The sequence below is a fragment of the Acyrthosiphon pisum genome, chromosome A2 (assembly GCF_005508785.2).
Source record: "Acyrthosiphon pisum isolate AL4f chromosome A2, pea_aphid_22Mar2018_4r6ur, whole genome shotgun sequence".
Classification (NCBI taxonomy): Eukaryota; Metazoa; Arthropoda; class Insecta; order Hemiptera; family Aphididae; genus Acyrthosiphon; species Acyrthosiphon pisum.
In genome coordinates this window covers 109,576,611-109,599,860 of record NC_042495.1, presented here as the reverse complement: position 1 = coordinate 109,599,860, position 23,250 = coordinate 109,576,611, and the positions used below count along the sequence as shown (strand labels likewise).

Here is a 23,250-nt window from a genome sequence, read left to right as displayed (position 1 = left end):
TATTATGTCAGTGAAGTTAATTTTTTCATTGTTATAGTAATATAATAGTGGTTTTGGTATTATGTTTCTTTATTATAAAGTTATGAAAGAGAAAAACTATTTATATAGGGTGCCTAATAATATATTATTAATTTACGTGACCTAGATTTCTAATAAAAAAAATCGTCAGAACATTAATTTTTTAATAGCTTATGAAGTTCCAAAAGAATGTCCTTATAAATTAAATGCCTCTAAAAAGCCAACTATATGTAAATATTTAACCAATTATTAAAAAATACAAACTGGTAATAAAAAAAGTATAAAATTCTATGTATAAAATATGATCTATTGACTACCTATGAAACAAATAAATATTATTTTAAATTTTCGATCTGGGTGGTCGTCGCTATGAGACACACGAAGAATATTTTTCAAAATTAAAATTTTTTTTTATCTAATTGTATATTACACCAAACTCGAAAATGTTTCTAAAAAATACCTTCCTCATAAAAATAAACAATATGATATGTTACATAGTAAAATACATTAACTTTCGAAATTCTTTCATACATGAATATTATAGTTGTATGCTGTAAAGTGTCTTGAAATGTTAAATACACCACAAATCTTAACACAATAAATTAAGTACTTATAATTTGTGTAGATTTTTAGTACTGACTTGGTTACATCGTACTGTATGACAATATAAAAAATATCATACTCGGTTGTGCGTGAGTGAAGTCGATAAATTTTAAGGTTTCTCTCTCACCTTTCTTTCCTCTCTCTCTCTCTATCTCTCATTCACACACACGCTATTTCAATTTTCATCTCATACGAACCTATGTTTCTTACGTTTATTTGCGCAGGGGACGCGAATCCGTGCAACGGGTACTTGTGCAACTCCGGGGCCACTTGTAAAGTGAGAGACGGAAAAGCAGTGTGCGAATGTCCTTTATGTTCCGAACACCACGAGCCCGTGTGCGGCACCGACGGTAACACGTATAGTAACGAGTGCAAGTTGAAGTACCACAGCTGTCAGCAGAAGCAAATAATCGGAGTGTCCCACAACGGAACGTGTAGTAAGATGATATTATTATTAAACCAATACACATGTCGTACAGACGCACGCTAATTTATTGTACACAGCCCCCTGACCGGCATTTGATTTTACGTAACAGAGCGCGTTATATGCTTTTCAGACGATTGTACAAAAATGAATTGTCAGTTTCACTCGGTTTGCGAAAGCGACGGAATGGAGGCGAAGTGCGTCTGCCCGACGTTCAAATGTGCAAACGTAAGAATTCGAGTACACAATATCAGCTATCATATATACTGCCCATCGTAATATTATAAAAATATGTATTTATATTTTATCTATCATCGAGCATGTCGATAATTTTACTTTATATTATTAAAATCATGCTAAGTTATCAAGTACCTATACCAACAAAAATACTACACGGACAGCGCGTCACTAACCCGACTACGAGATTAGCTGGGTTATTATTTATTACAATATTATTTTAATATTTACCCACGCGATAAATGTGTGGGGGCGTACCGTGTATTATATCTGTTATCCGATATCCTGTTTGCTTTGTCTTATTCCCAGTCAATAACAGATTCACAAACACAATGTTCAATTCGATCGCTAAAAAAACAATAAAAAAATAACTTTGAATCATCTCTTAAATAGGAAATCGTGTAAGGGACACGTTCGAGTCAACTGCGATACCACAGAATAGATTTAATCTAATCTGTGGCGGATACACTCGTTTCCGTCTGTATCTGATTTCGTCCCTGTCTGTCACATTCGTTTTCAATAAATATATTTTTTAAATAAACATGCGAACATTTCATTTATCAATTTCCAAGCTAGTGCCAGTTTTGATTTTGTCATCGCTTTGAAACTATATCCAGTGCATAACTTTTTCCGATAACTTACTAAAATTCTGCCTTCCCATCTCGTTCCGTAAATTATATTATTGAAATGTCAGACTAATCAAAATCTTTTTTTAAAAATATTTCTGTAGATATTTTATCTATATCGCGCTTTATTTTTAATTTGAACTATTTCTACAGTTCATGTTTACTTATGAGCGCATATTTGTATTCATTGTTTAAGCATGGCTCGTTATTACTTTATTTTATCATCTACATCAGTATTCCGCGCCTGTTTATATATTATTTCAAAACGTAATAAAGTTGATAACTATTGAATTCACGAAAATAATTATTGCGTTAACGTTCAAAACTTTCATCACATTTATTTTCGGTTAAATAAATCCTTTTATTACGAAGGATTATAAAGTTTTGAACACGCGTGCCCAGGTGCTCTACTGGTTCTGTCCAATAGAATTAATAGTTCCAAAAACGTATTCGTTATTGCGTTCTATATAATACTATTGTCCATTTGCAACATAATATAATATTATAAAAGTTACCGACCTAAAACCAATAATACATAATTATTTCAATATTATGCTCCACTAGGTCCATAGTAAACTTCCTCGCCTGATAAAATGTCTTCCGCATTTATTTTTTATGCATCGTAACATTTTATCAAATATTATAATATATCATTATAGAAGGGATAGTGGAATTTATTTGGAAATAAATTAATCACATCGAATGCGACCTGCAGCCGCGCTTGAATGAGGATAGAAAACAGCTAGTTGATAAATGGTGAGATTGTGGTAATAATTGATTGTTAAGAGTGGGGTGACTAGACCTGCAGCGTACCTACTACCGAAAAGCATTAAACCGGTATAATGTAAAGTAACAATGGTTTTGGAATTTATTTTCTAAAAACCATTGGAAACCTCCGCCAGTTAATTAGGACGAACTCTAATTTATGTACCCAGGCAAGCGGTAAAGTTTGCGGTACCGACGGCATTACGTACACAGACCTTTGTCATCTACAAAACGCCAGTTGTGCAACAAGGAAGAAAATATTCGCCGCGTACGCGGGCGAATGCGGTAAGGGTGATTAATTCGGTGGTTTTCAACTGTTTACCTCGAAATCACACGCATTAAATGATTTTAGGGTCATGTCACGATCAGAAATGCAACTGTCCCGAAACATGCGTGGACACGAAATCAAAAGAGCCCGTCTGCGGGTCCGACCTGATCACCTACAACAGCGAATGCGAACTCCTCCAACGGGCGTGCGTAAAAAATGGCACTCATAATTTGACGATTCTGTTCTACGGCGACTGCAAAGAATCTTCGTCCATAGGTAACATATCCACCGCACCACGTGTCCAGTGGCGTAATTACGGGGGAGGGGGGATTTGGGTGTCGTATCCCCCCATGACTTATTATTTTGGTTTTTTTGATATTAAATGCTTATATATCATCATAATTTTGTCGTTCCTAATAAAATTAATTTCTCTACGCGTAAAATAACGTATTCAGCATTAATTTTTGATAAGCAAAAAAAAACCGTTATTTTCCCAATTGGTACATGAAAATGTATTGTCAAACTGTGTAGGTAGGGTATAAAAAGGTTAAGAACCGTTGCCCTACGGTAACTAAGATAATTTTACAACGGATTTTTCGGGAACCTATTGGTATATTTCAACGAGTTTTGCATTGCAATTAGAATTTATCGGCCGGACTTAGTTCCAAGGTTATAACATTTTTAAGTTCGGGGCTTTGCATATAATATGCATACGCGGATTATTTCACGAATCTACGTAAAAAATTCACCTCCAAGCAATTTTTAGAAATTTTTTTCGGAAATCTGTAGAATATTTCAACGAGTTAAGTACAATGGTGCAATCAGAATTTGTCAGTCGGACTTGGTTCCGAGGTTATAACCTTTTGAAGTTTGCGATTTCGAATATTTTACGCCTACTCAGATTATTCCAGTTTTAAAACTTTATTGAATAGTATATATAATTGTTTATGTTACAGTATACAATATGCATTTATACACGTACTTACTTACATTAGGTATATAAATTACAGATCCAAATGGTTGGACCGAGAGGTTTTTAAGTTATAAGCCAACATTTTTTTTTTTTTTTTTTTGGTGTGTGGTGGATGGTGGAAGGGTCGATCCCCCCCCCCCACCCCACAAACATGACAAAATTACCCCACTGCACGTGTCACGTGTACTCGTGTAATGTGTGTGTGTGCGCGAGTGTCTTCCGATACGAAACGATTTATAATAATATGGTTTCAGGTAAAATTTTAAAACCTCACGGTTCGGTGGAAAACAGCGTGTACAGCAACAACAACGACGTGTGCAAAGACATAAAATGCGACTACGACGCCACGTGCGAGGTCGGACCCGACGGATTTCCTCGGTGTTCGTGTATATTCAACTGTTCGGCGACCGACTCCTCGCCCGTTTGCGCGTCGGACGTTCGCACTTACAACTCGTTGTGTCTGATGAAAATGGAAGGGTGTCAGAGGCAACAAGAACTCCGGCTGAGGCCCATGGAGTTGTGCCAAGGTGCGTGTCGTCCGCACGGCTATATAACTGCGACCAGTGCCGGATCTACAAATTTAAGTGACCCGGGGCACAAAACAATATTGGCGGCCCTAAGAGTTACCAATAAAAAATGCGTGCGCCAATTAAAATGTAATAAAAAATTATGAGTTTAAAATTTGAAATTTCCCCCCTCCCCCCTCTAGATCCGGTACTGACTGTGGCCTAAATATACGCATCTCGTATACAACTGTCTAAACGTCGTTATCGTTTTACAGGCATGGAGGTCAAACCTTGCAATGGTAAGAAACCCTTAATGAACCATCTGAACGGCAGAGAATTAGACTGCGGACACGGTCCAGACAGGCAAGACTGTCCGTCGACCAGTTATTGTCATCAAACGTCTAGGTTCGCCAAGTGCTGTAATAAATCTGATCGAGGTAATGCGTCAAAATTATATTTTCAATATCGTATAAAATATATATTTTTACGTAGCGTATTATATTTAAATGTGAATAAGTACCGTAGAATGGGGTAACTTTGATTTCGTGCGGCAACTTTGACACACTTACATTTTTACTCAGCTGCAGAGAATCAAGACTAGAGTATTAGGATGTCAATGACCTAAAAAACACACAAAAATGGTCTAAAAAATCTAACTTAATTTCGATACTCTTATCGTTAATTCTACAGTTTTTACATTTAGTATTTTAATAATACATTTTACAACAAATTATCAGAGTAACCATATATTGTGGTACATATAAATATGCATTGTATGTGGACTGTTTAATGATCAATTTAGACACAACAATCGTTTCGGACAGTTGTCAAAATTCGTCGTATGGCTGTTGCCCTGATAAAAAGACTCCGGCAAAAGGACCGAAAAACCTTGATTGCCCTCTGCAGTGCAATTGCAATAAATTGGGTAAACATTGGAGTTTATATAGTTAAAATTACGATAATTCTTGCGTACCTATAGTGATATAAGCCGTATAATTGCCACGTTTATTTTAGGGTCGATATCAGAGGAGTGTGTCGACAAGAAATGCCTGTGCAAATCTGGAGTTGGCGGAGAAAAGTGTGATCGGTGTGAGCCCGGGTATTGGGGATTACCGAAAATATCATCAAATCATCAAGGGTGCATGCGTAAGTAGTTTTTAAATTGGATAATGGAATATTTAACGAATACGAGCTCATTACAGCTTGTGGTTGTTCTCTGCTGGGTTCGGTTCGAGACGACTGTGAACAAATGACCGGACGTTGCGTCTGTAAGCCAGGAGCTATAGGACCAAAGTGCAATAAATGTGAAGACAGTTCTAAAATTTTAAACCCTGTCGGATGTGTTTCGCGTATGTATTGCCGTTGTTAATTTTAATCAATTAATATAAAACTAATTTTAAGACGCGCGATAAATGACTAATAGTTAAACACATAGTTCGAGTAGAATATCATTGTATCGAAAAACTAGATTATTTCGAATAAAAAAAAATACGTAGGTACCTGCGTACAATATACGAACAAATGCGTGCAATTTTTATTTTATCGTGGCGCATATGGTTCTAACGCAAGTACCTACTATTATATAAATCTATATAATATATTTTTAATGGCACAATAACGTCGTACGCGGTACACCTATTGTATAATATAATATGAAACGCGCGTTATTTATTTTGTATATTATCAATAAAACGATATTGTTCGGATACGTATTGTCATTGTATCGGCAAAAACATCTGAATTTCTATAGCTGACATGGCGATGCAAAATTTAACGTCTTGTAATCAACTCGTCTGCTATTATGGAGGCGTGTGCGAGATGAACAACGACAAACCATCATGTGTGTGTCGGGCAACATGTGCCGAGGACGCGATACGTACGACTGTAAGTACTTATAATATTATTACGAATGATGCATTATAGGTACGTTAGAATTTATGAATTCATCTAAATCCAATATTTAGTTGGTGTGTGGTAGTGACGGGCAAACGTATAGTTCCGAGTGTCAACTAAAACTGTACGCGTGTCGCTATCAAAAAGACATAGTCGTCAAGTCGCACACGTCGTGTAAAGGTTAGTACGTAACCGCTATAACCAGACGTATATATAGGCATGGTATCAGGGGCGTATTTACGGGGGCGGATATGGGGACAAATCCGCCCCCATGGCTCTTTAAATACATGTCTATTATTATATTATAATTATTGCATCATAATCTGTAAGCTAAAATTCTTGCCATCCGCCCCCTACAAAAAATACTAAATACGCCACTGTATGGTATACCAACTATACCTATACCTACTCTGAACAATTTGACCGTTTTCTCGTTAGTAAATTGTTTTGTGGGTTGCGCAGACGAAAATCTCATACTGCCCGGCACGGAGGGGCCGAAATTCACCGAACCCCAGGACATAGTCATGTCGAAGTCGACGCGGCACCTGTTGTTTTCCGAACTGCCCAATTTCACTTACAACACGTCCGGCGGCTACGAAGTGGACATCATACCCGAGGTCCAAGACCTGACCGGGAGGACGACGTCGGAGTCCACCGATCGGGAAATGTCGCTGTGTGACCCGAATCCGTGTCAGAACGGCGGGGAATGCGAACGACTGGATTCCGGCGGTTTCCAGTGTCATTGCCCCGCCACGCACAGTGGCACCGTTTGTTCCAACCCGGAGGAAGTCAGAGGTAAACCACGAAACGTTTCGACGGTATCGTGACGCTCGAAAACGCATACCCATTATCATATACGTTTTCAGAGCACAAATCGGCTGCGTTCAATGGACATTCGTACGTTCAGTTGAAAAAATTGAAAGCATACCACAGGTTCAGTCTGGAAATGGAATTCAAAAGCTTTTCGGACGACGGGATTCTACTGTACGACCAACAGCAACCGGACGGGTCTGGAGATTTCATATCGATAGCAATAGTCAATAAGTAATTTTTACACTTCTCTGTGACAATAAATATTCTACGACACGACTGCGCCGCCGCGGGGACGTTTACAATATTTTTTAAAAAAAATAAAAAAACGTGTTCAGGTTTGTCGAATTCAAATACAATCTGGGCAACGGGGCCGTAGTACTGACGTCTGTACACCCGATAACGATCGGCACTCGGCACAAGATCGTAGCCAAGCGATATCAAAAAGACGGTCTGCTGCAGTTCGAAAACCACGAGCCGGTTCGATCCGTGTCCATGGGGTCGCTGAGGTCGCTGGACCTGAACGACAACGCGTACATCGGATACGTCCCAATCGTGCACCAAAAGTATAATATACGATTTATTATTTTAGTGCACGTTATTATACGTAGAGCGAATTGTCGACGACGACGACGACGAAAGACCACCACGAAACTAATCGAATATTATTAATTCATTTCCCGCAGGATATTCGAAAACATCGGTGTGAAATCGGGATTGATCGGGTGCGTGCACAGTGTGAAAATAGGGCGTTACTCTGTAAACTTGTTGGGATTCGAAGACGGCGATTTGGTGACCAACTCCGAAGGCGTGACGGAATGTCAAAAGAGTTGTTCGAATGGCACGTGCGCTTGTACAGGTAAAAATAGTGTTTCCGTGGAAAGTATATTAAAAAAAAAATGTTTAAAGGACGCATCAAATCCATTACCGATGGTATAATATTTCGTTCGAATTATTATTATTGTTATTTTTACAATTTTTAGGCAATTCGTGCTACGACGACATGGCCTGTTCGTCGGAGCCCTGCAGCTTCGGATCTACTTGCGAGTCCTTGCCGGGCGGCCGATACGCCTGTTTTTGTCTGCCGGGACTGACGGGCACCAACTGTGATAAATGTAAACTTTTCAAAAAAAATTTTCGTACAGTATATTTCTTCGCTAAACGCGTTTAATGAAAAACGCTATTTCTATATTAACGTTTGACGCGACGATCGTTTGATTTCGCAGTCGAGTACGGTCTGACCAAATACTTCTCGCCGGAATTCAACGGCAAGAACTCGTTTCTCAGCATACCGCTGACCGAAGACCTCCGTAGGACCACCCGCCTAGAACTGTGGTTCGGGACGACTTCCGACACGGGCTTGTTGCTGTACAGCGGCCAATCGTACACGGGACAAGGAGATTTCATTTCCGTTTACTTGTCGGGCGGCCGCGTGAGACTCACCTACGATTTGGGCAACGGCAAGACGAACATCACGTAAGTCACATCGTACTGTTTCGTTATGCGACACTGAAGAATATAATATCTTTGGTGTACGGTGTATGTATATGGTTTATGTCCCAAGTAAAAAATTAACGTTTTTGGCCAAAAGTACGTTTATCAAACATTATTATATTTTTATATTTTTTTGGTACAGTAAGTTAAAACTATAGCTCATCAGTGATATAATTTGTTTTGGTCTAAACGTTAGTCACATTACGTTAGGTATGAAACACATATGTCTAGTTAATATCCAAGAATCTGACATAAATAATTTTAAAATGGTCTTAATATCTTAAGTCAGATTTAGAAATAGTTTTAAATCCATGCCCTGTTAGCGTAAGTCAAGATAGTTGGACTTTAATTTTATTTTATCTTCTAAGTCACTCAAAAACCACGAAGAATTGATTTTAAATTTCTACATAAAATTTAAGATAAAAGTAGGTACATAAACATTAAATTAAACCAATTACGATTATCATCGATTTTAAATGATTTTTCAAAGTTTTGTATTCTCTTCCTGAAAACTAGGCGTTTTTGACTTACGACATGTATACCATACACCAAAGATAATATTATAGTGTTCAAGATATGGGTAGCGTGCGTAATGAGCCCGCAAAGATCTTTCCGCGTAAAAATGTTAAGTTTAAGGATATAATAGGCTTCGAGAAAGGGTGGATAAGGTTGAGGGTTAGGTGTTGATATTGGTGCATCCACTGAACGAATTATCTGTGGGCTTCACTGGTAGGTACAATATAATATTAAATAATAATATCGTCTACGACTGTTGTACAACGACGACGTCTGATTCTAGTACCGACGAGAGGATTGTTTTTCTGCCTCAATGGAATTTGCTGAAAATCAAAAGATTCGACAACCAAGCTTCCATTCAGCTGAACAACGGCAACGTTACCACAATCAGCTCAAGTTCCCCACTTGTCGAATTGAACTTGGAACTGCCGTTGTACATTGGTGGTGTACCGTAAGTCTGGCGACCGCAAAATTAGTTTTTAACAATACCTACTCCCTACGCTATATCATATCACGATCTGACATAAAATATCACAGGCGCGGATCCAAAAGATTTTAACGGGGGGTGCTCAAAAAATGGTTACACCTTTCAGTGGTATATTAGGTAATTTTGAATATAATTGTATTTTAATCGTGGCAGCTAGGGAGTGACCATCAAAATCAATCGGGGCACCCGGGCACCAATTACCGGTGGAACACATAAGCACCAAAATGATATAAGAAAAAAAAAGCCTCAAAATCGTACCGTACGAAAGCGCCAAAATCCTAGATACCCGTGTGCTACGGTTAATAGAACTGATATTAAATTTTGAAATATAATACCTATATTTTATTTTTTTAAATTTGTTATAAGGTCAAAAAAAACAACCGCTTTATTCAAATTATATTTATTTGTTTGTGTATTATATTTTAACGATTTATTATTGACAATTATTTATAAGATCAAAATGATCAACCGTTTTAATCAAATTATATTTATTAATTTCTATTATATTTGTTGATAATTTTTTGTAAGATCGAAATTTTCAAATAACTACTTATATAAAATATTAATTTTGGCGCAAACGATATGTCATTTTTTGCATCTTTGGCGCTTATGTCATATAGCCCAAATATCCACCCCGACCCCCCCTGAATCCGCGCCTGAAATATTGTATATTTTATGGGTCGAGGCGCAGTTTCAATACGCGGTATAGGGTAAGCAACCGCGTGTATTTTTCAGTGATACCATTATGTTGGGCCAAGAATCGATCGCCGACAAACCTTTCAACGGCATCGTTCAGAGGGTAATACTCAACGAAAAAACATGCAACCTGTCGTCGGGTCTCAGCCAGGAGGTGACTCCCTATCGAGGTGCTCCTTGTGGTTACGATCCATGTCTAAACGGCGGCACGTGTTTTCCGGTCCTCTCTAGATTTTTGTGCCATTGTGGCGCACAGCACTTCGGTCCGTTGTGCGAACACAGTAAGTTATTGTTTCGACTCTCCACCAGTTATTATGGGCCAAATATAAACTCCTACACGAATAACCTTTTTACCTGAAAATCAATTATGGTGTAATCTCCTACATGATATTTTTACTAGAAAAAAAATAGGGTAATATCCTTCACTCTAACATTTTATTTACACAAGTCATTTGGTTTTTTAATATTCAATAATGTATGGTAATTAATTAATTAAACGATTTAAACTGGAGGAAGTTATTAAATTTGATAATTTATATAAGTATGCTACTATTCTAGGAGGAAACAACAGCGGTACATTCACTTGTCCGGCCTTTCTTAAAAACTTACCACCCATCATTTTACCATCGTTTGTAGGAGTTAACATTATGTCTTTGTAGGAGATTACTTACTTTTGTTGGAGTTTACCATTCCCCTTGTTATGTGCCTGTATAACAATTATTATTTACAATTTCCTAGCGCATAAATCATAATCGCCATCCGGAAAGGAGCTACCCGAATACGAAGCCACCAGCTGAGCTCAATAATCGATTACTGGTAAATAAATATTGTACATAAAGAGAAAAGACTATTCGTTGGAGGCCATCGGAGCTCAAAGATCCCCTTCGATTCAAGTTTTGTATTTTCTTTAGGATTTATTTTAGAACCGTCGTTAATTTCTACGCAATTAAGTTCCTAGAAATGTTTTCTTTTATACTCGACCCCATGTTTGTTAACATAAATTATTATAGATATAATGACGACGTGTACATTCATCAAACAATTGATTTTAGCATTAAGACAATTTTATGTACGCGTTTATATATGTAAAACAATTAATTATATATAAATACTTTTAAAATGTGTATAAAATCATGACTACACCTATATCAAACCTATTGTTATATCCGTGGCTTATGAATAATCAACATATATTTGTGTTAATAATAATGGATGTCAAAAGTAAAAAAAAAAAAATAAGTACTATTGTTATTATTACTATTAGAATTATTATTATTGAATATTATTAATATTAACATAATGTTGTCACGAAAAAATAAAATAAGAACCGTAAATGTGTATACGAAAAAAGCTATGATTGTATTTAATTAAAATCATTGAATAGACAATAATTATAGTACTACATAAATTTTTGATTTTATGTGAAAAAAAAACATTACTATAATATTACTATAACTATACACTCACACTGTACCCAAAAATCATTCACCACATTATTCCAGATCTAGATTGATGTTTTTGAAATTTTTTCAAGATTTTTATATTGGCGGTCATCCGTTCAGACCTTCAGACCATGTGAGTGAACGAACGTCTATCGTAAAATAAAAGCGACCGCTTCACAATAAATTTAAATCAAATTTCGTTACGTACTCGTATCTGACCTACAACTAATAAGTAGGTAATAAGTAGGGCTCGGAAGTTGTAGGAATTGCATATTTTTCTGTATGATCACAATTTATAGCAGACCTAGCTAGAAATTTGAAGTATACAATTGCGAGTTGAAAAATTTAAAAATGCATATTTTGCATATTTTACCAATTTTAGCTAAAAAAGTGCATATTTCATTGATTTTATATGCATATATTATGCATATTTTATATTTTTCTAAAAAAATTGATTTTTTTCTTTCTTAACCTGTATATTTCAACTAATATTGAATATAAAACTTAAAATGATCAACGAAGGTATTTATTGTCATCGCCATAGTCACGCATTTAGTCTATCATGCTAGTATGCCGAAATACTTATTTGTAGGGCTCGGAAGTTGTAGGAATTGCATATTGTTCTGTATGATCTCAATTTATAGCAGACCTAGCTAATTAGATAGAAATAGAAATTTGAAGTAGGTATACAATTGCGAGTTAAAATAAATTGAAAATTTAAAATGCATATTTCACCAATTTTAACTAAAAAAGTGCATATTTCATTAATTTTATATGCATATTTTTCGCATATTTAACATTTTTAATGCATATTTTGCAATTTTTTCGTGCATATTTTACATTTTTTAGCTCCTACAACTTCCGAGCCCCAGTAATATGTAATTGTTATGACGTACCTTCAATAGTTTGATGTTATATTATATTATGGTTTTTATTTTGCAATAATTTGTCTTAAGTCGCTCGTGGCCCAGAACCACACTAGGCATAATAATATTATGACGTTTGCATCAAACTTGACCAGCGCTTACAAATTTGAAAAATCATTTCTTTTAAGTCCGAGGGCTGGAAACTTGAATTTATCGGTATCGGTTCCGGTACTGGTTCTCCGAAAATAAAATAACTGTTCCGGTTTGGTTCTGAGAAAAATAAACTTACGGTTCCAAGTAATTTCGGTACCGGTTCCACATGATTTAGGTAAGTACCAAAAAGTATAATAATGATAAATACCCATCTTTAACGCGGGTCTTATAATAATTATAAGTAAAAGAAATGTTAGAAAGCTCATATGATCATACATTGTTTAAGCACAAAACTGACAAAACAGTAATACCATTGAATTATGATAAATAAAATTTACATTTTTAATTTAAAAATTCCGATTCGGTACCGGTACTTTATTTATTAAAACAATTAGGTTCCGGTTCCAGAACCGGTTCTTTTAGGCTTGGTTCCATATTATTGCCCGCAGTTTAAGCATTCGAATGCGGTATAGGCAGGTTACTCGATTTCGGTACATAATATCACGGTTGCAGCCTGCAGTTACGACGTGGGGATTAACAATTTAAAGGTAAAATTACATTTTAATAAAGCAATCTCCCGCGGCCGTGGTAATAATGGAAACCTAAAACTAATAAAGAAAACCGTTCATAATTACCGCGGAAACATTCGTGTGGCTGTGTATTTATTATTTATTTACATTATTATACACAATATAATATATATACATATTCCTATATACAATACCTATATATACTCGCTTCAATAATAAATATAAACAATTAATAAGAGCTAAAACTATGCTCACACAATCTCTTACCGAGTATATTATAATATTATAGGGTTTTATATTGTTCCCGAGGGTTCTTCTGAAATTTGATTTATTGCCACGGTTAAGTCTAAATGTGGGCATGGCCGTTTTCGACCAAAAGCGTACCCTTCCCTTATCGACCGATTGATTTTTCAACCAAAACAAAAAGTTATGTAGTATATTATGCAAAGAAAAATAAAATAGTTGGTATATATTATTTTGTAAAATTATGGCATTTATAATTTTGAAAATTATTGTTAAAAGTATAAGTATTATATTTAAAATATAAGAATACCTATATTATATATTAACATTCTTTTGGTGGTATATATGTCACAATATATATAATAGTACACAAAAAAACTAAATAATAAGCAACACATACTTTTAATAATTTTCTGTAAACATAACATATTATAGTACTTACATAATATTTGCCATTATTTTACAATTCAGGTTTATTTTTTTTATATATTATACACATATTACTACTATGTTTACTAATTATTTACTGTATATTATTATATTTTAATTTTCTTATAAAATATTATACATATTGTGACATATTAACATAAAAATAATAATGTTAATAATTATAATTGCCATAATTTTACAAAAATTATATACCAACTATTTTATTTTGTTTTACATAATATATTATATAATAATTTTTTGTTTTGGTGGAAAAGTGAATCGGCCGGCTACCTACTAATTATTTAGTAACACTGCTCTACAGTCTGTACTACAATAACTTTCATATTATATTTACTTTTATTTTCAATATTTTCAAACTAATAAATTGTGAGGCCAACAAAAACATTTTTATTGATATATTTTGTCGGAGATTTTTTTATGCTTTACGAGCAATCTCGCCCGCCTCGGCCGGCTTGCGTAATCACGGCCGACGACGCAACCCCAACACTCGCCGTCCCTATCATGTAAATAAATATAGAATTGCAAAATATAAACAAGACGTAATACAGGGGCGCCATTTTGGGGGGGGCGGGTGCGCACTCGCACACCCTGTAATTTTGCTGTCCACAATTGGCCTAGGCCTAATTAATACTATGGCCAGATGGCCTTCAGTTTGTCAATCTTTAATTGTGCATGCACCGCAGCTATTCACTAATAATCATAAATAATATTATAATATTGTGTTCTTTAATTTGATAATTGATAAATTGATATCGGTATCACTTTATCCGCTGACACACACAAATATGTGTAAATGGTAAGTGGCTACTGACAGGGACGGACTGGTTATTTTTGGCCCGTGGTGCAAAATTAATTAGGGGCCCGTAATTTTTTTTCAAACCTACCTAAATTAGGAAAGAGCCCTTAGTTTTATAAGTAAATATAAAAAAAAAATTAAGAATAACATGATGTTTATTTGTAGAGATGTTGAAATATGTTATTTTATTTTTATTTTGTATAATACCGTATTATACCAGTATTATACCGTATACCGACTGTGGTAATCGGGGGCCCGGATCATAAATACAAACAGGGGCCCGGGGTGCTACTTGGTGTATAGCACCCTGGGCCAGTCCGCCCCTGTTTACTGATAGACAAAAGACATAATAATAATAATATGCATCTATTCTATCTAAAAATATCTTTACTATACAGTATATACACAGAATGTATGAACGGTAAAATGTAATGTGTTAACTATAAAAATATGTTTTTATTAAGTATGTTTTTGATACTGTAATGAATCTGTAATGAAAAACTGAAAACACTAGAAACGTTTTTTTAACGATTGGCCTGGAGGTGGGAAAAAATTGGCCTCTTTAATTGTTTGCACACCTTAAAAATAAACTGAAATGGCGCCCCTGACGTAATACCGATAAACCAATAATAGTTTACACATCTTGTTGATCTTTTCGTTTCAACTAGGGTTTACAATCATTAATTTAGACAATATTTCTATATTATCATCTTCACAAAATATACTTACCTATAGTCAACATATTTCTGCAACTCTAAATGCGTATAGGTAATGTAAATTAAACAAGACCTTTAATTTAACACGCAGCGATTGATTGAGTGTTAATAATCGAAAATATATGTTACATATACTATTATATATATATATTATATATTATACATAATATACATATATTTGTTTAGTCCATCAAAGTGCGGCGAAAGGATTATTAAACTTGTCCGCTGGTGCCAAAAACGATGGATTCGCCGCGAGAATATTGCCTCCAGCATATTATCTACTGGAATGCAGTAGGCGCGAAGGTACATTTAATAATATATATAATATTATGTCCCACTACTGCATAATATTCTTATATATTTATATCATTATAATAATATAAAATATAATTAATATTCGCACGGTCGAGGTAAAACTGCGTATTGTCTGCTATCGAGGAAATTCGTCGTCGTATTGGAATGCGAAGTGGCTGAAATCACGCAATCGCCATTTTGAGAGTAGGCAGGCAACAGCCGCCCGCTGCCGTTAGTTTTCGGATGGTTAACGATACCGGTGGTTAATATAAATAAATATTATTCTATATTTATATTAACCTTGGACCATACCCGGGTTCAGTGCTAGAATTGGGGGGTGCGCAAGGGAACGGAGCTCCCCTACTGTTTTTATTATTTTTTTTTTTTGCCCACCCCTACTATATTTTTTTTATGATCTGTGTTGAATAATTGCGCCCTTGGAACACAGTTTTTAAATCGTTAGATTGAACTCCCCTACTTCATTTTTCCCAATACGAGCACTGCCCGGGTTTGTAACATGAACTATGATTGATCATGGTTCATGGTTCGTACCTAGTATACAATAACTTTGCTCACACATAAAAGCATGTTTTCAACCGTAGATACCAACCGTTCCAACTAGGTGCGGAACGGCTCCTTCACATCAGCCCGGAAACTTTTTTTTAAAGCGGCCCCAAAACTATTTCCTAAGGTCTATGTACCAGTTGCCATCATATGTTAATATATATACACGATTAAAATATATAGCTTAAAGAAATGTTATGTATCTGCAGTCGTTATTATTTATATTTTTAAAATACATAAATTAATGACACGTTAAAATTAAAAAAGCAAAACATAAAATACAATTATTATTTAATATTAATTGTTGTATCAAATATATTATTGGAGCTCACAATCATAATTTTTTCTAGTATGTCACTCGTAAGTGTCACACCTAAATCTGAAGATATAAACTTTAATCCAGCAAAACAATGTTCAATAGACACCTATAGGTAATAGTTTTCTACAATATAGTTATTACTTATTTCTAATAATTAAGTACCATAAAATGGGGTGAATAGAAACAAACGCATATATAAATGGTTATTACTTTATGACGTCCACCCTATGTGTTATAAATATATTTCCTTCATATAATGAATTGTCAACCAGTAGGTACAAAGTTAAAAATTACCTCCAATATAATGAACAATTATATTTTTCTTCTATCTGGTGTACAAACACTAAAAAGCTGTATAGGTATCATACATTCATACCCATTTGTTTTTAATTTTTATAGTGTTCAATCAAATACCTAATATTAAAAATGTTCTATACAAACTTTAAAGTTTTTCTATTTGTTTTTTACTGAAGAACATCAATACCTACATAGTAGTATAAGTGTAAAACTATCTATAGTAATTTAACATGTAAATAAGGTTATAATTTATATTATAGTTATAATTAATATAAATAAATTATAGTTGAATAACATTGATAATAAAAGTTAGAATTTAATTATTAATAATCTAAAAATGTTACGTTCGGGTGCAAAGCTCTGGTTTTTATCAACATTTTTGATTAAATACTCTATAGAAAAATATAAAACATGTGGTCTTACAGAACCATAACAATATGAATTTAGAAAAATTAGATTACAAAACATTATTCAGGAAAATTTATTCGTTAAGACAACACGGTGGGATACAAACAAATAGCTAATAGGGCATAGGTGAATAGGCGATAACCGGTAGGACTCTTAAACTAATATTTTCTATTATATTATAAACCATTTAAACAATTTTAATGATAATTGTATATTCAGATTATAATTATAGGACTTGTAACTTTACTCTAAACTTCTTAATAATACAAATAAAAGTTGTTTGTATTGCGGAAGCACTTGGACTGCTAGATGAGCCAGTGCAACGTAAATTATGGGTTCATCCATTAAATGTAAATCGTGAAAAATGTTGAAAAAAATTATTTGTTTTTTTTTAATTTTTTTATTTTTAAGTTCAGTAGTTTTCAAAAGTGAAAAACAAAAGAAAAATTAAGGAAAACGGGAATTTTTACACAAAATCTGTTTTCTGTTTTTTTGGTGTAACTCTAAAACAAATTACCGTACATGAAATTTTGACTGAATGTTTATATTAGCATTTTCCATACACCATACAATTTTCCAAATATAATGACTTATTTTGAGTTGTATACGGACATTTTCAGTTTCTATTTTTTTTAGTTTTTTTCTTTAAATATCAATAAAATTGTATTTGTTGGTTAAAAAAACAATTTTAAAGATGGAATTTTGACAAAATGTATCAAATTTAAAATTGAATAATTATTTTGTGGTTAAAAATGTATAAAATGTTCAACTCTTACATCTATAAGGATTGAAAAATCGAAAACAACTCGGCTTGGTTTCGCGGAGTGACGTCGAGTCAGCTCCTGGTCGCCGATATCGGACAACTCGCACGGAGAGTATAGTGTGGCGATGCCCATATGGGTTGCTCGCGGTCCGTGCGAAGAATATGAGTGTTCTCGTTGGCTGGTGAGGACGCCGCCGATAGTCGCTTACAATCCGTCCTAGCTCGTCGACTCGTTTAACACTATGTGTGGCGATGCGCCCATATGGGTTTTGCTCACGGGTGTTGTAGGCATACGAGAGGAAGTTCTTCCCGGTCGGTAGTCGCTGGTGGGTAGGTGTACTATACCTATTGATTGTTCCGTTGGTTGCGATGTCGACCCGCACGGAAGAGTGTGGCAACCAGCTCACGGTCCGTACGAGGAGTGCGGATCGTTAGGGGTTCGTTTTCGGTAAACCGAAATCCGCAAGCCATTCCACGTCACCGTTGCCTCGTACAATAAACGTATAGTGTGGCGCATAGGCGCAACTAGACCTATACTTTTGAGGGTGCACAAATTATAAAGAATTCCCAGACCCCCGGACCCATACTCTATATACAGGCTATAACAGAAAGATCTGACAAAAAAAAATTACGCTACTTAAACGTATGACAAAAATATTGTGGAAAAAATATTTTGAAAAAAGTTATTACATTCTTACAGTCAATAACTTTTATTGTATTTATGTTATCTAAAATATAGGCTTGTTTTATAAATTATAATAATTAATTATAAACAAGGAAACAATAAAAACACTCTCACATTCATGGTCTTCTATCCTGCCAAAGATAAAGAGAAATATCGTTATCTTGTTTTCTAAGTTATTTTGTTGAATATTATTAGGTATGATCAATGTTACACAAATAATTAAAAACAACATAACTGTGACCTGTTCTATACAACATAAAATAGGTACCTACCTAAGCTAAAGATTATTTGTTATACTGTTATGGCAGGGAATGTTGAAACCGTATACCTATAAACTATGTTAATAAAAACTTGGTTGGAACATAATAGTGAATTAGTGAAGTACTCACTATTAATCACTTATTATGTTCCTCAATATACTCTAAGGTACAACTTTTTTGTATTTATTGATTATTGATAATTTTTACTTCAAAATAATCAAAATATTATAGATTAAGTATTTTATATTTTGGGGGTGCACATTTTAAACTCGGGGGTGCACAAGTCCCCTGTGCACCCCCCTAGTTTCGCCAATGGTGTGGCGATGTCCGAACGGGTTGCTCACGGGTTTGTACGAGGAGTCTTCGGGTATCGTCGACGGTCGTTCTTGTCGCCGCCGCTATCCGTTTGGAAACTTGTAGTGCGGCTCGTCCACGTCGGTTGGCTTTGGTGGTCCTTTTGTTCTTTTCGTCTTCGCACTTGTGCTGTGTTGAAGGCTTAGTTGAAGAAGTTGTGTTGATCGAAGAAGATGGTTTTGCGGTTGGTATACCGCGGCTGGTAAACTCTCGGGTGTACCGCCGACACAACACGACACGTTCGCGTTTACCGTCGGTACGGATTTGGATGATGTTTGCTGGATTTCTAGGTTAAGCTCGATTCACATTGGCGGTCTCGGTTCGGTTCGGTCACGGTCAAGTATTATGAAGTTTACTCATGAATTAGCAATTAAAAGTAAGCAATGTATACCTAATTTAGATTTGTTAATAATTATATGATTCATACATGTTATTATTATCAATATTATTTATTCTAAACGTGAAACTTAGAATTAATATTGACCACATATTTTATACACCATTAAGAAGTGCTTCTAAAACTATTAATTGATTAGTTTAAAATTTCAAATGTTTCATTCTTAAGTATTATGATCGTTTAAATTATTTGTGGTAAATAAATTATTTATCCAGTATATTGCGAAAGATTTTGTAAATATTGGTCCTCACAATACTGAGTGAGTGTGCTTGATTTTTTTCATTTTCCCCGGGTGTTTAAAAGCTAAGATCCGGCCATGGCCTTGGCTATGCGTCTTCTACACTCTTCGTAAATATGTCAAATTTGAAGGGGTTGAGACGAGGTACTTTCCTTTAAGTCGATTTTTAAAAAAAAACTCTCATCGGCATTGATTGATTGTTTTTTCGTTTTTATAGAAGTAGTCTGTGTATTAAAAATCAAAACAAGTTTTTACAGATTTATTTTCCCTATTAAATATTAAAAAATAAACAAGTGGATATTATTTTTATCAAAAGTCGAGACAATTATATTTCATCAACAAATAATTGTGTGCATAAAAAAACGCACTTCAACTTTTGACTAAATTATATTATTATTTAAATTTTCAAGTACGTGTGCGAGATAAAACAATGCAAAGATTATTGCGTGTTAAAAAAACCAATTGACCGATAAAAATTATTTTAATTTTCATAGGTAGGACTTAAATTATTTATACATGAAAAATTTACAATACAATATTATTATATTGTATTTATATTTTACTCACTTTTCAATGCGTTTCGTGAAAGTGATTTAAGCCTCTCGTAGAATTCATTTAAATCTCCACCTACAATCTTGCAAAAATAAAAATTTTGAATGAACAAAAACCACCTATATTTTCTAAAATACTGCAACATATTTTACAACATAAAAATCGTATAATTTTCCCACTTTGATAAATAATGCTTATCCAATTATAGATAATAAAGAACACACTATACTCGTTGAAATTGTACGCAATATTTATCATATCATATGATAATTTGTTTTAAAATATTGTTCGATATATTTGCCGTGAACTACCTACGCTATTTAGTGCTATTATGCACAAGTCAATTGTTTTATAGGTCCGTCATCTTATTGTAATGAAATTATCGTGTCGATGGGAATATCTCACCAATTGTTCAATTAAAATAGCTCTAATTTCATTACAAAGATCATTCTCCCGTAAAACTGACTAGTGCAGTTGTGCATAAATATCAGTTCAATACAAAGCTGGGCAAGTCATTATGTTTTTTAACTCAGTTAAGTTAAGTTAATATGCACCAATAACAAGAACTTAAAATTTAAAAGTTAATCTAACCATGTGTTAACTGTGTTAACTCCGTTAAGTTAAAAGTTAATACACACTTTTTGTTAAAGTTTTATTAAGTTAAAAAACAGTTAATTTGTTTTTACAACGCTAGTGTACTTAATTTTTTTCCAACCCAAAACTAAATTATAGACTATAGTGTTTATACTTTATACAGTATTTCCATATAAGTTAGATTCTAATGATATACCTACATTTTTAACTTTAAACAATTTACGGTAAATTTTTTGACATGAAAACGAAATATACTGAAATAGCGAAATATAATTAAATTAAAAATAAAATAAATTAACTTAACTTGCTTCTTAAAATGATAAATTAACTCGTTAATTTCACATTAATTAAAAAAGAAATTTAGTAAGTTAACAGTTAAGTTAGTGAAAAGCCAAAAGTAACTAGTTAAAATGAAATTAACTTTTTAACTCGTTAATACACAGCCTTGGTTCATTATGTTGGACATAAAACAGATGAAAAATATTACATAAAATATTAACGAGTAGGTACTTAGTGTGTTCTTTAATACCTATTGAATTATCAATAGTAATCACTCGTAAGGCTGAGAACTTTTAGTTTTTCATATTATTTATCTATAAAGGTCGCAGAACAATGCGAGTGATGTATATAAATATGTTTCATAACACAAGAAGGTTACCAATATATAAGCAATTTAATTTTGCTTATTTTTTCAAATTTTGTCGTTATTGAATAATATATAAATGCATATTTGAGGAAATTATTCAAACTAAGAGCATAATATTATGTATTTAAAAAATTAGAGTATGTTGATAGGAAATATAATATAAGATAGAAAATCTGTGCAAAAATATTACATTCAACCTATAAATAATATTAAAATTATCGGTTAGGTAATTCACTATCAGGGCGATAACATTGCGACGTGTGTAGCCATGTAGGATTGTAGGAAGTAAACTTCAGTTGTTAGTCATAATTTATCGCATACCGTTGGACATTGGTTCATTACAGTGCAATTAATTTTTCTAGTTTTTATCAAATAATTAAAATTAATTTTTTTTTCAAATAAATATTTTAATTTATAGGTTCCGTATTTTATGAAATACTACATTTTTTTAGAGCGTATTTTAAGTGCATATTATTTGGTTTTTAAATGCATATGTCCATACATATTTTAAGGTGTTTGAATACTAGAAGTCCTCAGCAGCACTAGACTTCTCACTTATCAAAGTGTGAAAACCATACATTTTTACAATATTATGCTGTATATTGTTAATAGAAGTCGCTCTCATTCAAAATTCAACCGATTTCATTTTTTTTTCTCCATATTATAAATAAATAAGTTAAAACTACAAAATAGCTATTTTTGAATTTTCAAGCGTTTTTTTAATTTGTTTTTTAGACCATAATATAAGATAAGTTTATTAGTCATATTATATTACATAGCAACCCCAAAAAATATTGGTCTAGTTGCGCCTATGGCAGATATTCTAGTGCCGTTTTTTTAATGCATTCCCAGACCTTTACCCATAATACTGTATATCTATTAACAATAATTTCTAATATATTTCTAATACTATATTTTAATAAGAGTGGAACAGTAACATATTATTATTAAGAAAAAAAAATTGTCACAACTATTTTAATTTCTGCTTGTAAAATGTAATTATTTAAATTACTGCTAGTTCAGACTTCGGGACGAAGTGTTCTACATCTCCGCTCTCAATTATAGGTATAGGTACCCAAATCAATTATTTTTTTTGGTTGAGTATATTTTAACTCTAACTGGTCTGAACTAGTATAGGTATACCTATAGAGTACAACATTTTCGTATTTATTGATAATTTTTACTTCAAAATAATTAAAATATAATAGAAAAAGATTTTTATTTTTTGAGGTGCACATTTTAAACTTGTGGGTGCGAAAGTTTCTTGCGGTGCACTCTCTCATAGTTACGCTGTTGATATCTGCATTATATTTCTTGTAAGATTTGCTGATTTTCCAATTAATTAACATAGGTAGGTACTGTATACA

The 23,250-nt window shown here is 33.7% G+C and overlaps 1 protein-coding gene across 1 annotated transcript in view; it reads left to right on the top strand.

Moving 5' to 3' along the window:
• The window catches only part of LOC100571910 (agrin), a 197,134-nt gene extending 185,541 nt beyond the window's left edge, over nt 1-11,593 (top strand). The window contains exons 7-26 of the mRNA XM_008187613.3: nt 846-1,058; nt 1,179-1,273; nt 2,844-2,958; nt 3,026-3,217; nt 4,169-4,441; nt 4,696-4,857; nt 5,223-5,345; nt 5,435-5,566; nt 5,623-5,769; nt 6,171-6,304; nt 6,385-6,493; nt 6,776-7,108; nt 7,180-7,357; nt 7,462-7,689; nt 7,810-7,982; nt 8,107-8,238; nt 8,350-8,599; nt 9,417-9,584; nt 10,356-10,597; nt 11,055-11,593. Of these exons, the coding sequence (XP_008185835.2) occupies nt 846-1,058; nt 1,179-1,273; nt 2,844-2,958; nt 3,026-3,217; nt 4,169-4,441; nt 4,696-4,857; nt 5,223-5,345; nt 5,435-5,566; nt 5,623-5,769; nt 6,171-6,304; nt 6,385-6,493; nt 6,776-7,108; nt 7,180-7,357; nt 7,462-7,689; nt 7,810-7,982; nt 8,107-8,238; nt 8,350-8,599; nt 9,417-9,584; nt 10,356-10,597; nt 11,055-11,068 (3,413 nt within the window). The 3' untranslated portion in view covers nt 11,069-11,593. The remainder of the gene's footprint in view (nt 1-845; nt 1,059-1,178; nt 1,274-2,843; nt 2,959-3,025; nt 3,218-4,168; nt 4,442-4,695; nt 4,858-5,222; nt 5,346-5,434; nt 5,567-5,622; nt 5,770-6,170; nt 6,305-6,384; nt 6,494-6,775; nt 7,109-7,179; nt 7,358-7,461; nt 7,690-7,809; nt 7,983-8,106; nt 8,239-8,349; nt 8,600-9,416; nt 9,585-10,355; nt 10,598-11,054) is intronic.
• Nucleotides 11,594-23,250: the final 11,657 nt, after the last annotated feature.